General features: G+C 43.9%; 1 protein-coding gene across 6 annotated transcripts in view; it reads left to right on the top strand.

The window, feature by feature from the left end:
• Positions 1–16,248, top strand: part of LOC117459577 (RAC-gamma serine/threonine-protein kinase) — a 64,719-nt gene extending 48,471 nt beyond the window's left edge. For all 6 annotated transcript variants that reach the window (XM_034100476.1, XM_034100473.1, XM_034100478.2 and 3 more), the window contains 6 exons: positions 1,207–1,329; positions 1,949–2,077; positions 7,269–7,483; positions 8,002–8,089; positions 10,729–10,831; positions 12,081–16,248. In XM_034100476.1, the coding sequence (XP_033956367.1) occupies positions 1,207–1,329; positions 1,949–2,077; positions 7,269–7,483; positions 8,002–8,089; positions 10,729–10,831; positions 12,081–12,166 (744 nt within the window). In that variant the 3' untranslated portion in view covers positions 12,167–16,248. The remainder of the gene's footprint in view (positions 1–1,206; positions 1,330–1,948; positions 2,078–7,268; positions 7,484–8,001; positions 8,090–10,728; positions 10,832–12,080) is intronic.
• Positions 16,249–16,995: the final 747 nt, after the last annotated feature.

The raw sequence follows: 16,995 nt of genomic DNA, 5'->3' as shown, positions 1-16,995 counted from the left end.
ACACACACACACACACACACACACACACACACACACACACACACACACACACACACACACACACACACACACATACACAACCCATTACAAACCTGCCACAGTCACAGCTGCCAGTACACTGATGAAGGCCCACCTGTCGTGTTACCCCCCTCTCACACACACACACACACACACACACACACACACACACACACACACACACACACACACACACACACACACACACACACACACACACACACACACACACACACACACACACACACACACCACACACACACACACACACACACACCACACACACACACACACACACACACACATATTACACACGGACACCATTTGAGCAAGGTGGTCTGTGAGCATCACTCCAGCGGCCATATGCAAACCTCCCCGAACAATTAATGGGGAGATATGCACCCCTTGGCCTCATGGGTAATTTGTCCGACTTGACTGCTGCGCCGCAGCAGGCTGGTGTCATTTCAGTGCCACATGTGTAGCCGTGTGACAGTGACAACTCGACAACTGACAGCTAGGAAGTGAGACAGAGATGAAGGGAATGTGAGGTGAGCGATGAAAAGGCAGGAAGGGGGAGAAACGGGAGGTCACGCCACCTGGGGAGAGAAACGAGTTGTGTTCTCTTTAAAGTATGGAAACGAGCGTCTTGGCAGGAGAGGGATGGATATGAGAATGGAGTAAATGAAGACGGAGGCTCAGGGGGCAAGGCCAGTTAGTCCCTAATGAGAGCTGCACTGGAGGCAGTTGAAATGGGAGGGGGGGGGGGGGAGTGTTGGCGGCGGCGGCGGCAGCAGCGGCGGTCGGCCTGTCTTTAACTAGACTGGTGTATTGATTAAACTCTTGATTTGGCCCCCGTCGCCGAACTCTACGCCAGCACCATGCCAACCTAGCCCAGAGGGTAACATGGAGAGGTATGTGTGTGTTGTGTGTGTGTGTGAGGGGAGATGAGGCGCCAGCTGCCGAGCGCCTCCACCCGCCCTCCTCCGAGATGCCCCCCTCCCACCCAGCCACGAGCACCCCTCACACACAACCCCCCCTCCCCTCCGCTATCTATCATCTCAATATGGTGCGGGCAGCCAGTTTGTGTTGTGCTAATTTCCTCCAATAAATCAGTAATTATTGCTGTGCCGTCCCTGCTGTCTCTCCCCCCTCTCTCCCTCACTCTCTTCCTCCCTCTTTCTCCCGCAGCTGTTTTTCCATTTGTCCAGAGAGCGGGTGTTTTCAGAGGAGCGCACGCGCTTCTACGGTGCCGAGATCGTTTCGGCTCTCGACTACCTGCATTCAGCCAAGATTGTGTACCGGGACCTCAAGGTAAACAGAAGCAGAGAGGGGAGGGGGAGGGGAGGCTGGTTTGGGGGCATGGATGAGAGTGATCAGATATTTGGGGGTAAACTTTTTGTTGTGTCCCCACACCTTGTATTCCAGAGTTTGTTTACTTGCATCCAGGAGGAGAGGAGTGGTGCAGGATGTGTAGTAATTAAGAGAGGGATGGGGAAAAGCCCACACAGACATTAAGCAGTAAAGAAGTGTGGGGGGGGGGGGGGGTGCTGATGCCACAGAGGGAGAGAGGTAGATGTCTGAGTGTCTGCCTGGCAGCATTGGCTCTGCTCACAGCAGCCAAGAAAACAGAAAGGAGAAAAAGCAGACAGAGAGCGAGAAAAACACTTCAGCCATTAAAATGTAAAGGTTGAGTGGCTCCACAACATGCCTGAAGTGTATCTCCCTCCTCTGCCTGCCTGTGTGTGTGTCTGAGTGTGTGTACTGCAACAATGTGGGGGAATACAATATGAGTTTCCTCACCGGCAAAACGACTTGTATTCAATAAAAAAGCGAGTATTGATTTTCAAATGATGACACAATAAGAGATCAATTTCCACTGATGTTTGAGTTGCATTGTGGGAACTGATGTGTGTTTTCTTTCCCCTCCCAGTTGGAGAACCTGATGCTGGATAAAGACGGGCATATCAAAATCACAGATTTCGGCCTCTGCAAGGAGGGCATCACAGACGCTGCTACCATGAAAACCTTCTGTGGCACGCCCGAGTACCTTGCTCCGGAGGTAGGCTCTTTAATCTGTGGACTTTAGGCTCTTTCTCTCATTTCTCGGTGCTTACATTTCAACGTATTTTCACATTTCCACTCGATTTATTTGATCTTTAACACTATTTTACCCATCTGTACTCTATATAGCCATACAGTATCATGCATTTAGTGAAGTGTGCAGCAGTAGAAGAACCTTTCATTCCTGGGTTTCTAACAACCAGAAGTAAGGTATGAATTTGAAGGTCATAAATAATGATACGGCATTCAAAGGAGATTTAAAAACGGTACCATCGGTTACTTTTTAGCAGGGATTTTAGCATCAAATCGAAATTCAGATTCCTTAGCACGAATACACATTACTGTTACTGACTACAGTAGTTTATTTTTTTACAAAATGGTAGTTTTTATGCTTCAATTTTAGGTACGACAACTATCCATCTGCTCAATAATCCTAAATGTGTTCAATCATAAAACAAAGCTGACTATGCAAAATAAACATCAAACATCAATATATATCTTAAATGATATTTTACACTCCATTGTGAGAGTGATTACATAAAGCAGGGGTATTTTGTTAACATGATGTATATGTGACCAAATGATGATCGATTAGATAACCACACCCACAACACAAAGTAGACTCTTCCAATACGACACAATCATTAAATGGTACAGATGCACCTGATGAATTACATACATATATACATTCCATGCAGATCTTGACTGTTTGTCAGGATCTCTAAACTGAGCAGATTGACTCAGTCTTTGTAGTACATAAAAGCATCGCCACCCTTTACCCACAATGCACTTCATCCTCTGACGTTTGAAACCTTCTTATGGTGGATTTTATGCATGTGCATTTTAATTTGCAAACACTTTCCATAATATCAGGGTGAGCAGTAAATATGCAGCTTATACGTGTGAACGAGGGTGTCTGTTGAATTGGAAAAGGGCACAGCGCGCACACACACACAAAACTACATTCTTGTAATAATTTTTTCAGTCATCCGCTGTCCAGCCAACAGCGCTGCTTCACTCGAAGGCCGCAGTGAGCTGGCGAGGTGTTGCAGGACTGTGGGTGGTGGAGACAGAGCGATGTGGAGATGAAGGCAACAGTGGAGAGGCATAGTGTATATCCCACTTGAAAAAGTATGGAGGACAATTTGGCGCAGCATTTTGTGCTTTTTTTTTTTTTTTTTAGAGTCCCTTCCTTTGCGTGCCAAAAGCTGATTGGAGGCTGTTGGTTATTTTTCACAGGATGTGCGTCTGTGTGCATTTATGTGTGTGCGCGTGTGTGCTGTGTGTGTGATTGCAGTAGAAAGTGCGGGCTAAAGCGAGGCAGATGGCGGCAGATGGGCGAGGTTGGAGGAAGGTGCTCGGAAAAAACCTGGAAATCTACACCACCGCCGCCGCCACTCACCCGCCCGCACGCTCTGCTCGCCCGCCCGCGTGTAAAAATAACACAGTTTGCTCGGAGCCAAGTTACAGAGATGCAAAGTAGCCGGGATTAAAAAGAGAGGGGGGGGGGGGGTTGAAGACAGAGGAAGATGAGAAGGAAGAGATAATATTTCAGGGTTACAGGAGTGAAATTCAGACACTTCCCATGTTTGCCATCAGAGAAGAGGGCAGATGAGAGGGTTTGTGTCCGCCACCTGGAGGAAGTCATACATTCAGATACTTCAGCTCCACCAAGCTGGGAGTCTAAACTGTACTCTCAATGCATTCGATAGGTTCTTTATTGAATCAAAGATAGTCGAAAACAATCACTATACCAAACAAGGAGCAGCGTGAGGTCCTTTCCAAAGGGATGGAACCGAGTCAGAGAAAACACATGGGAGTGTTTTCTCTGTTTTCTCATATTTTTTATGGTCGACACATTTCTCCGTGGCTATTTTTTTATCAAGTGTTGAATGGAATGGATTTGAGCCGACTCCATTTATTTGTCTGTTTTTATTTTGTTTGTATATGTTTTGCATTGTATTTCTTTTTTTTTTTTGTACTGTTACTGTAAATGTTTCATAAACATAACGGCACAGTCAGCTGTTAGTGAAACATGCAAAATGTCAAAAAAACAGTGTCAACACAAACCGGTTTCCAAATGATGACACTTTGGAGATAGAAGGTCTCCGTGTGACACCGACAATATGTGAGTGTACGTTCACTGTGCCCAGTATATGAGGTGTGTGTGTATGTGTGTGTGTTCCCTGTAGCCTGCTGGGTATCTGGGCTGGTATAGCCACAGGCTGTGTGTGCCCGTCCCATCTAGTGGTGTCCAGGCTGCCAAAGCCCCCGCCCCCCGAGCAGCGCCTCGCTGCCACATGGCCGCCCCAACAGGGACCTGCAGGACAGGACCTTTTAATCACAGCTTTTTCTCTACTCTTCTTCTTCTTCCTCTCTTCTGTCGCGTCCTGCTGATTTTTCTAATTTGTGACTTCTACCGTCTTGTCCTATTTATTTGTCCTGTCTGTTTCTAAAATATACACATAAACACATAAGCACAAGCACACACACACTGCCATGCGTCCATGCCTAAGGCTGTGGGGCAGCATTCTGGCTCTGTGTGGATTAATCTGCTCCCTGCCTGCAACCGAGCTGCTACTGTACCACTTTCTTTGGTCCCAGGACACACAAACACAAACACACACACCCTTTCTCTAACATGCACATACATATATACATGCCCAACTGGACTGTTTGTATTGCTATACATTTCTGTACCTTTTTGTGCAAAGACTCAACGAGCGGCCCTGTAGATCAGAATGGAAAACAGCGTTGTGAGCTGCTCTGAATTTCATAAACCCTGCAGGGACTGAAACACCAAACATTAACTAGTTTGTCTCACTCTCAAAACTTTATGAATTTGATGAGGACGGATAAATATTCCATCTGCTGTGTGTGTGTGTGTGTGTGTGTGTGTGTGTGTGTGTGTGTGTGTGTGTGTGTGTGTGTGTGTGTGTGTGTGTGTGTGTGTGTGTGTGTGTGTGTGTGTGTGTGTGTGTGTGGTGTGTGTGTGTGTGTGTGTGTGTGTGTGTGTGTGTGTGTGTGTGTGTGTGTGTGTGTGTGTGTGTGTGTGTGTGTGTGTGTGTGTGTGTGTGTGTGTGTGTGTGTGCGTGCGTGCGTGCGTGCGTGTGCGTGTGCGTGTGTGTGTGTGTGTCTGACAGTCTCCCAGCAGTCTAAGCCAGTGTTATCCCTCCAGCCGTACCAATCAATAGTATATCTGGAGCTGGCGGCGCGCTAACGTTCCCTAGCTCTTCTCTGCAGCTGCCAGCAGGGTGACCAGCAATATTCCCACACACACACACACACACACACACACACACACACACACACACACACACACACACACACACACACACACACACACACACACACACACACACACACACACACACACACACACACACACACACACACACACACACACACACACACACACACACACATATATAAAATAGCACTCATAACTCTTTTATTCACTTCCACGCACATGTTGCCTTGCACACACTGCAGCAGCAGCCGCCTGCATCATTAGCAGTTGAGTGTGTGAGCTCCGTCAGTTAATGACCGGCTCTCTGTAGCATCGAGCTGCTGTGAAACTGTTTGCTGTTATTTCTCATATAGTATCAGTGCAATGACATTTAATGTAATATAATGTAGGGGTTGTAACACACACCTCATCTGCACCTTTCTTAGGAGTAACTGCAGAGAGAAGTGTTAGAAAAAAACACTTTCATTCAACTTTGGCGACGGTATTACAGTATCTCTCCCGCAGATGTAAGGCTTCAAGACGCAGGATTTCTGATTTGATTACATTGAATAGGAATTATTTTAGCTTCAAACTGAGATATTCCTCTTTTTCTTATAGATTTATCAGATGTAGCATCCTTCATTTAGAAATATCATACTCATGGATTTATATTGCCGTTTTGACGCCAAAGCTGAACATAAATAACCTTTTTCTCATCTTTAGATACAATTATTAAACTATCATTTGCCTGATCCTTGGAGTTGTCACACACTTTCATATGAGGCTTTAAATGTGTGGTTTATTGGTTTGTAGATTATGTATTTTCACAGTAAGTCTGCAGTTTGGATAAACACGTCTCTACTCTAATCAATCTAAGCTATTTATGTATTTGTGACACTCGTACTATCTGCATCTGCCACCTGTCTCGCTTCTACTAACGGCAGATATTAGCTTAGTGTATGGTATATTTTAAATCTTTTAATATTATGACATTTGCTGCAATTTCATCCTGTAGTTTATAATAGTGGTGTCGAAAAGATGTTTATGTGCTTGAATGCATTCACATACGTGTGTCTATTATCGTCCACCCGGACTGGTCCATTATTATTATTATTATTAGCCTTGAGTGAGACGTTATTGTTATCGTAGAGATGTGCAACGTATGCTGTTCTGGCTGCTCTCCAGCACTGTCTCACACACACACACACACACACACACACACACACACACACACACACACACACACACACACACACACACACACACACACACACACACACACACACACACACACACACACTCATCATGTTAATAAGCATGTTATGTTGAAGAGGACCTCAACAGCACCTGAAATACCTTTCCTCCTGCGTCTGCATCCCTTTCCTCCTTTTAACTTCCCTTGTGGAGAGCAAACAGGACCACGAGAGCTTTAAAAGAGAAGGAACGAGCGAGGGAAGACATGATTAGAAGACGGAGGATCCGAGATAAGACAGGCAGGGAATAAGAGCAGGACGGCAGCCCACACTTTGAGCAGCTCTCAGTCTGCCCGTACAGTACCTGAGAGCCAGCTCTGAGGGGGGAGGGCGGCCCTGACTCCTGCTGCTGTTCCTGCCTTTTTCATCCAGGGACGGTCCTCTCTGCCCCTGCCAGCAGAAGGAGCAGTTTGCCAGGGACCGGGGACGCCAGCACAGTGACTCCCTTACTGTACCAGGGGCCTCTGAAGACCTGCCATCCCACGATGTGTGTGTGTGTGTGTGTGTGTTGCTACTTCTGTTCTTCTTGGGCAACTTTTACTGTATTTTTAATGTATCCTTCGTGCACAATGGCATATTGGCTCTCCTTTCCTCGGGCACTCTGTATAGTCCAATTAAATACACGCAGAATTAAAGCAGATGTCCAATAAAACAAATGGTCCCATTTACAAAACAAGCAAACCTTGTGTATCTGTCTCTTTGTTTAGGTCCTGGAGGACAACGACTACGGCCGGGCGGTGGACTGGTGGGGTCTGGGCGTGGTGACGTACGAGATGATGTGCGGACGACTGCCGTTCTACAACCAGGACCACGAGAAGCTGTTCGAGCTTATCCTCATGGAGGACATCAAGTTCCCCCGCACACTGTCCTCCGACGCCAAGTCCCTGCTGTCAGGCCTGCTCATCAAAGACCCCAACAAACGGTGTGTGTGTGCGTGTGTGTGTGTGTGTGTGGGGAGGGAGGAATGTAAGAGTGCTAAAAGGTCGGGGGGGAAAGTTTGCAGGTGAATCATTTTGGTCGCTAACATCAGAAATGATCTCTTACTACATATTGAGGCACTAAAGATATCTCTGCACATATGAAGGAAAGACACAGCTTACATAAGCAAATATTATTTCTCAAACGCAGTATCTCTCACATATATTCACAACATTATTGTTGAATGATGTTTTATGGATCTTAAAAAAATACTTCTTTGTGTTCACCTTTCTCTGGTCCTCTGATCGGATCATTTACAGCGTCTGTGGACACCCCGGCTGTAAGAAAGTCATTGTGCAGGAGTTTTTATTTTTATTTTATTCAGTATATTTTGCAGTATATAAGAAAGTGAATAAATATCTTCTAATTACTTCCGACGATATATATAAGTTTGATTACTTTCTGTTGTTTGTTTGCTTTAAATTTAATTGTTTGTTTTAACAATCCTCTCGTGTCCTCTAGGCTCGGTGGAGGACCAGACGACGCTAAAGAAATAATGAGACACAGTTTCTTCTCTGGCGTGGACTGGCAGCATGTTTATGATAGAAAGGTATGAAGTGATATAATAATAATGCGCACTTAGCTATTGTTTCATGCTGTTCTCGTACCCTCTAGTTATGAAGCACAACGGGAGGGCAGGTAGATAACAGGTATTTAACTCCCATTCGTTGGGAGTGATTGTGTGTACATTGCATTCATTTAAAGCAGGGGCGGGGAACCTCCGGCTTCCGGGCCGTATACGGTCCGCGAGACCATTTGATACGGCCCTCGAGGTCATTTATAAACACACGCAAAATAATAATAATTTAGATTTAGAAATCTAGACCGCAAAATAATTAAACAAGCGAGTGCCTGCTTTTCCTGTCCAAGCTCAGGGTCCTTGAACACAACACGAGCCTCACGTGTCATCACGTGCTATTAGTCTCGTCTGACACATAGGCCGTTTCTCAATCGCGAGGATGCTTGCTTGGTAGCACATGTCCTCCGAATCACTTCCTTCAGAAGCTAATCAAGAATCCTTCCTGGCAATCGGAAAACGAAGAGTGGAACAGGCTAGCAAGTGTGCAGGTGTGCGTCATATGAGACGCACATGAGAGGCCCCGCCTTACATTTCCCGCCACAGATTTGGGGAAATTGGTCCGTGCGCAAAGCATTGTGGGGATTTGAAGGACGCGAAGTCTACCCATGTGCAGCCTCGAAATTACCCCCAAACCAAGGACGCGGCCTCGTGGAATTCCAAATATGCTGGAGATTGGAACAGTCCTTCGGCGGCACTCGATGACGTAGTATCCTTGAAATATTGGCTTGGAAGCCAGTTTCCTCTCGTTGAGAAACGGCCATAGACTGTATATATAAAGGTCTGACAGCGGTGTAGAGCATGGATGTATAATAAGCATGGATGTATAATAAGCATGGATGTATAATAAGCATGGATGTATAATAAGAACTGGATACAGCGTGGGAGGCGGGGTCTCGTTCTTTCCTATGAGAGCTGCTCATTGGCGCATGAAGTCAAAATGGCCCAACTTTTGAGAGAGCGAAACGTCACAGATTACCCGTCATGCCTGGCTGCCAGAGCAGAATAACCCGTATGTGCGCTCACAGAGCATGCGCCCCTTAAGCCCGCTCGAAAGAATGGAGAGAGAAAATAAATCTAGATTCGGCTTTAAGTGCATTTTACAACTTTAAGGACTTGGTGATTATAATAAGGGCTATAACATAGTTCATACTGGGTAGTTTATTTAGTTTTTAAAAAATGATCCGCTGATTTACAGACGTCTCTTTCCCAATGTTAGTCAATGGGAAAAAGTTGTTTTGGGCCGGGTGACGTCACGGACTGATACGGAAGTTGCAGTACCGCCGTTTGGACACAACGAATATCCGGAGCACTTCCTGGGGGCTTGATAAGAGGTAGAGTGCTGACGGAGGGTGTTTCTCAATGTTGAGTAAAGCTGCTCCAGAGCCACTATTTGAAGTATACTACGTTATCGAGTCCCGCCTAAGTACTGTTCCAATATCCAGCATACTTGAAATTCTACCGAGCCCGGCGTACTTCATTAGGAGAAATTTTCGAGGCAGCACATGTGTAGATTCTGTGGTCTTAAAATCCCCACAATGCTTTGCGCACGGACCAATTTCCCCAAATCTGTGGCGGAAAATGTAAGGCGGGGCCTCTCATATGATGCACACTTGCACACTTGCTAGCCTGTTCCACTCTTCATTTTCCGAATGCCAGGAAGTATTCTTGCCTCGCTTCTGAAGCAAGTGACTCGGAAGACATGTGCTACCAAGTAAGCAAGCGTACTCGACATTGAGAAACACCCGGAGAGCACCAGAACTCCGCTCCGGCACTTCATTTAAACTTGCAGTACCCATAAGGAGCTGTCCACATGCCGCAGTTTTGCGTGGCTGTGTCTTTAGTTGAAAGCCCAGTGGCGATCTGTCCATCTGTCATACTGATCATACAGTCAATAACTTTGTTGTTATTAGCATCTGGTTAGCTAGCTGTGCTAACGAATATAAGAAGCTTTTTCTACAACCAGTGAGGTAAAGGCACATCTTTATGATCATTATAGTTGTAAAAAAACAAGAGAATAAAGTAAACAGGTATAAAATACTATATGAGTGATTTGTAAAATATCCATAAAGAAAAAATAAATCTGCTTACAGTTCTGTTTCATCTGGGTGTTGAGAGATGTGTCCATAGAGCTCCTAATGTTGCTCTCAAAGTGCACCAGATTGATGCTTTTAACTTCAACATTTACATTTTCTTTTTTATTTCCTTCCCTTTCCTTATCTTTCCATTTCCTCTCCTTTCCTATCCTTCCCTTTTCTTTTCTCTTTCCTTCCTCCTCTCATCTCCTTATCTCCTCTCATTTCCCTAAACTCTTTTTTCTCTCTTCTCTCCTCCTTTTATTTCCTCATCTCCTTTCCTCTATCCTTTCTTCTTCTCCCTCCACATTCCTCTCCTCTTTCCTTTGTTTCCAATGGCCTTATTGCCATGACTCAGGACAATCATCCCAAAGTGTAAGGTTATAATGAGATGATAAAGAAAAGGATCATTCGTTAGAAATCAGGAAAAAAGAAAGAAAGAACGTTTGTGTCGAGTTTGGTGTCCTTCTAACAGCTGCTCTGTAGTTTGAAAGTTATCGTACAACCTCACCTGTCCCCTCTTTGTCCTCCTCTCAGATGGTTCCTCCCTTCAAGCCTCAGGTGACGTCGGAGACGGACACCAGATACTTTGACGAGGAGTTCACGGCTCAGACCATCACGATCACTCCACCAGAGAAATGTGAGTCTCCCTGTCTCCCTTTCTCTTTCTCTCGCAGAACAGATGCTCACATTAACATAACTGAGGATATTCTGAGTGTATCGAGAAGTAAGCAGCATCTGAAGAAGTGTGTGTTTAGCAAGTGTAGAGATTAATATTACACGCACATCCCAGCAAACAATGTACAGTGAGTGCTTTATGTGCTTTCATATACTTGAAGTACTTCAGAGGATTATGATGTTAACAAAGTGTTTTGTTTGAAGTTTGAATAAATTATGTTTTGTTTGTTAGGCACCTACAAGTGATACAATTCTACTTTTAACTCACTTTGATTACTCGTGTAAACAATATATGTGCTACTGCTCTTTCTTGAGGTGAGATATTTCACCTTAAATTAACTGAGGTAACAGACACTCTGAATGTGTCTCTGTAATAGTCCTCAGGCCATGCAGCTCTTCACAGGTTTTTGGAATAAAGACGCCGGTTTCAGCGCTGAATTATGCATGAGTGGAACCGATGTGTTTCTCCGCGCTAATGCGAGGTTCCCACTTGTTTTGTAGGTCGCACATCAGTCAGTTAACAGGGGGTTGTCACATCGGAGACACACTCATTAATTGAATTTTGTTCCGTTTAAACCTGCAGTACAACAACTTATGTAAATCCTAATGAAAAATCCACCTGATTATATACTTTTATTACACGGTCTAGTTTAATACTCGATTCTGATTGGTCAATTCGGACATTTCAGAGGTTGTTAACACTAGATAACACACTGCTGCTAAGCAAAATAATGTTGTTGAGGGGGATCAACGGAGCGAAAAGACAGAGAAATCTACACATAAGGGCAGACAGGAAGTACACTGGGTTTGGACTCTGGGATCGTCCGTATTAGTCATGGCAGTAAGGCAAAATGAATTGGATACAAAGGAGAGAGGGGAGGAAAGAGGAATGTGGAAAGAGAAGAAGGAAGGATAGAGGAAAGGAGATGAGGACAGAACATGAGGAGAGAGGTGAGGAGAAGAGATAAGGAAGGGAGAAAAAAGAAAGAATTTAAGGGAACTAGAGTAGATGAGGATATGAGAGGAGAGGAGGAAGGAAAGGCATGGGAAAGAAGGACAGATAAGGAAAGGAAAGAAATGAAACGATAGAAAAGGGAAATAAGGTAAGTGGGAAATAAACTGGGACAGTTACAGAAAACGTACTCATATTCTGATTTTGAATTGTCATGAATTATGTCTGTAATGAACTCTGAATCCAAACGTTTCTTTAGTCGACGAGGACGGGATGGACTGTCTGGACAACGAGAGACGACCGCACTTCCCGCAGTTTTCCTACTCTGCCAGCGGGCGGGAATGAACTGTTGTCACGGTGACATCATCACAGCTGGTCTGAGGTCATCAGCGTGGGACAGAAAGACCCACAGCTTTGGACCGACCCAAAAAGACTTGAAGGATTTTCCCCCTCTCCTCCTCATCCTCTCTTTTTCACCTCTGCAGTCTGCTTCCATTTTTTTTCTAATTTTGGTGAATCCCTTTTCTAGAAAGAACTCCCAGGCAAATTTACTTTGTGATCCTGCACTGCAGCCCTAGGTGATCCGAACTGTGATGTGATCAGTTACTATGTAATGTCCCTTTAATGACAGGAGCATCACCGGTGGCCTGCTGTGCTTTGACATGTGTCAAACTCCTAAACTGATCCCCTTAGAGAACAGCTGATGTGTTTTAAGGAGGCTTCTCATCAGTAAGAAGGAGATATAGCATTTCATTCAAACCTAAACTGCCGTTACCGGTTGTATCTCAGGCTTTTTGCAAACCGAGAGATGCTCTCAGACTCAGAGACACTCGGGTCTGGTTTCAAACCCTCACCTTAAAGGTTCGGGGATTGATTGAGGCTGCCTTGCCAGTTGTCACCAGTGAGATGAATCCTGAAGCAGGATGTCACTCAGGTTTTGCTCAGTGCAACCCATTATTATTGTTGCTGCTATTTCAACTTCTACAGGTACTACTACTACTACTACTAATACTATATACTGCTACTACTGAACCCGGTGCTACACTGCTAGCTTAATGCTGCAGATCATTATAGAGGCGCCAGCAACACATCAAACACTTTATTAATGTCTATGCTTGAAAAGCTGCAGAACAGCTGTTGCTATGTACAGCTCAACTCTGTAGGTTATTATAGGATGTCATGTTTGTGTGAGTGCGCGAGATATTATAATAGGTTTGTGTTTAAGATCGCACTTCAAAGCACAGCAGTTCAGAAGGATGAAGCTCCCAAACCATGAGCTTTACTACATTACCCACAGTGCAGTGCAAGATGTATCCATCTGTGAGGAGGTGAAAACGAGAGGAAGACAGTTAGTTTTGAATGTTTTTGTTTGTTCATTTCTCTAATACCCTCTGAGTGTAATTCTGTCGTGTCCCTAAAGAGAACGGGAAAGTGAGACGCTCTTCGTGTCGATGACGAAGCTTTACCGTGACGAGTTGTTGTCACGGCTTTTGAAACCACATGGCTGTACCTCTCTGTCTCTGGAGGAAAGAGAGACGGACGCAGGAGCAGATTCACCACAGAGTGAGAAAAAAGTCCAGGCCGGGCATTGGTGATAAGATTAAAGAGATATTACAGGTGAACAGCTCCAAGAAGGATGACATATTTATAAAGTGATAATTTATTATGTATTAATGAGCGAGATTACAGCAGATTTCCTGTGAGATTGTTACGAAGGGTTTTGTATGGTCTGTTAGGAGGTACTCATCAACATTAATGGGTTTACACCAATCCCAGCAATGGCTATAGTATATATATTATATATTATTTAATATATTATATATATATATATATATATAATGTTTTATTTATTGTTCTACTCATCGCTTTTATATTTAACTTTTTCTATTGTTATTACATTATTCTAGAAAAAAAGATTTCTTAGGGCTGAGAGAAGGAGAAAAAAAGGCACCTCAAGAAACGAAAACGGCTGAAAGAATGTAGGAGGGAAAGCAGATAGCCTTCCGTTTCCATCGTGTGTCTCAATGATGTGTTGTGTTGTGACCAACATGTGACAGCCCAGTGTTGACAGGACGCATTAAAGACAGACGGTAATTCACCCAGAAAAACCCCCCAAATATATTTATACAAACACCTTTATCCATCCAGGTCATCCCACAGGTGTTTGCTATGAAAGCCCATCTCATTGTGTGGTTAGTAACACACACGGTGCCCTTATTTAATCTCACCACAGGTGTGTTGGGAAAGCTGAGGGCAAGAGAGGAAGTGGAAGTTGAGCAGAAAGTGCAGCACAGAATGTAAAGCGGGAAGGTTTAATGTCAAACTGTAAGTGCTACTTTTGAAGTGAGTCGAGAAAGTCGAAGGATAAGTGATATCTAATGTGAGTTTGTAAGGTGGGTCGTTTATTTTGATTGTAGTCCTTTACGTAAGAGAAGGGATTTTCTTCTGTCTTTAGCGCGACTGCCTCCTCTTCGCTGGACGTTGTTTGTCTGCGTCGTCATGTCTTCCAGTCTGACCACCAAGATTTCAAATCCCCTCAATTCCTGTCTTCAAACGCCAGTAAGCCTTATGGTTTATCTCAGAATAAGTGACACATTTTCAAATCCAGCAAAAAACACACATGAGGAAAAACATTTTTTTAATCTGAAATGTTATTTGAATCTTAAAACACTTGTGGAAGACCCTCATATCTGGATGACAGATGACAGAGAGCACCCGGGGATGTGCTCTTATAAGGCGTAGAAAACTGTATTCAATATTTATTTGAATGTTTTATTCTTATCATTGATGGATAACTTGAATTTCTTTTCTATTTAATTTATTTAATGTTATTTTGTTTTGGAGTTTAGCAGTAAGGGGGTGTAGTCGTGTTTCGCTCTGCAGTTTAAATCTCCAGAGATGTTGTCCTTGAAAAAAATGCCGGCGTCTCTTATACGACACATTACCTGTTTTCCCCGCTGCTCTCAAGTCCATCTGCTTTTCACTTGCACATCCATTAAATTGCTACTAGCTGGCAAAGGCGCTTTATGGCAGAAAGTAGAAAAGGACGGCATGCTGCAGTCCTCTGTCCGCAGGCCTGAGTCAAAGTGGCACTCAGAACTCTTATGAGGACTGCTTCTCTGTGATCGATTGAGCCTGTCTGGCACAGCTGAAGCAGCCGAGGAGTTCAAAATGAGAGCAGCTCCCTCCCAGCTGGCACCTCGTCAGGCTCAAGCAAACGCTCCCAAGTATTTGGAAGGATTTGTGCTTTGCTTTGACCCAGGTCTGCGATGTCTGAGGAGCTCGAGCTGTATGTGCGCGCTTCCCGCCAAAAATCATTAGAAACCAGAGTTCATAAAATACCGCTTTGTAGCTTTGGCCACGGCACTTTCACATCCATCACTTTTTATATGAGTCAGAAGAATCTGATTCAGCCCTGCTTTAAAGGAAGATTTTTAGCTTTTTTTTATGTTTTTAAGAAAATGAGGATTTTTAAAGCACATCTCCCCTCAGATAGCTTTCATGTTGCTCTGATGTCTCGGTCAGCGCTGCAGAATCACGCTCAGTCCGTTGGTCAGTCTTCATAAACTCACAATCCACTGATGTCCCAGACTCCTTCCCTCCGTTGAGCCTCTGCTTTTATCCATTCCAAGTGTATTTACTGGCAGCAAAAATGCTTATTCTAAGGTAAGAGATTTAAAAAAAAAAGAAAAAAAAAAGTGATCCTCCAACTACTGTAAATGGGGAAGATGGAGCTCCTCGTGAGTGTCGGGTTCCTCTTAAAGACTATGAAACAGTTGTGGACTCATGTCAGTCATTCCTTAAACTTTAAGGACCTTTTTAAAGTTCACTCTTAAAGCTGCTGCTGTTTGTACTGTTCATCTATACTCAACAGAACAGATTTGGATGAAATGTAACAGACCTCAGCTGCTCTGTTTTGATCTCGTCTGTGAATGAACCGACAGTGTGCGCCAAAGTCAGAAAACACGTCTGTTTAATGCAGAAAACGAGTAAACAGCTCCGGCGTTTGGAAGGATTTCTGAAAGTATTCGACCTCCCTTTCTTCTTCCTCTGGTCTTCTATCATCATGATTATTAACACGAACAAGCATGAGATGCATTTATTTATAAGCAGCAAACAAAAAGCAGCGAAACATGTAAAAGTATTACAAAGTGTAACTGAGTTTTAATGTCATGTCCATCTGCTGTAGCTGTACAGCTGTGTGAGATATTTCCCAGAGGGCCGTGTTTCCCTGACGCTCTGAAACAGTCTGGAGGTGAAACGGAGAGCGCTGCTGGCCGGTGAGCCGCCAGGATGTGAAAACAACCGATTACCATCAACATGAAGGGTTTTTTTACACTGTACATCCTTAGTATTTTTACACAATGTATAGGATACATTATTTTCCTTCTTACAGACGGCTTCAATAAAGCACTATGTCAATCTGCTGCACTGGTCACAACTCTTCATTTCCTTTGTGGCTAAAGAATACTATTTTCTGAACTTTCTGATCAGTTTAAAACCACTTAAACCCCACGGGAAAAACGCAACATCTTGCAAGAAACAGCGCCTGAGGGCTTCTTAACATTTAATAAACTATGAATGTGTCATCTCCACTTAACGGGAAGAAACTCAGCTACCTGACGATATTAACAATTTTTTGTAAAACGAAACATAAGGGTAATAAGGGTAAAAAATGCTAACGCACTTAGCAAAGAACTCACGTTATAATACCCTTATTACTTATCGAATCTGCACAAACAATATATCGATTAGCAAGCTGAGATCCCACAGATTCCAGAAATATAAGTATCATCACTGAGCGACCAGAACTGGCATGGGAAACAAAACCAGATATCACACCACGTAGCTTTGGGTAGCAAACACGGGACATTGTCTTACCTTTTTGCTGTTTCTGATCAAAAGTTGTGTTCAATGGCATTGAAACGATAACGCTGCTGAAGGTTAATCCAATGTGTCCCTTTGAAATGATTACTGATAATCCATCATCATTTTTATGTCAATAACAGAGATTTCATATTAGCTGCTACGAGAGTGATGAAGGGGGCTAGAGGTGGAAAATGCACCCAAATGACCCCAGAAGTGGGTTTTCTTTTCTAAACCTCTCTAAAAAGGTCAGATGTCACTTGTTTTGCATCAATCTTGATACAGGGTACTTATATGTTGTAGTTTGG

The sequence above is a fragment of the Pseudochaenichthys georgianus genome, chromosome 15 (genome assembly GCF_902827115.2).
Source record: "Pseudochaenichthys georgianus chromosome 15, fPseGeo1.2, whole genome shotgun sequence".
Lineage (NCBI taxonomy): Eukaryota > Metazoa > Chordata > Actinopteri > Perciformes > Channichthyidae > Pseudochaenichthys > Pseudochaenichthys georgianus.
The sequence above is the reverse complement of the archived record's forward strand: the minus strand, read 5'-3'. Positions and strand labels throughout refer to the sequence as shown.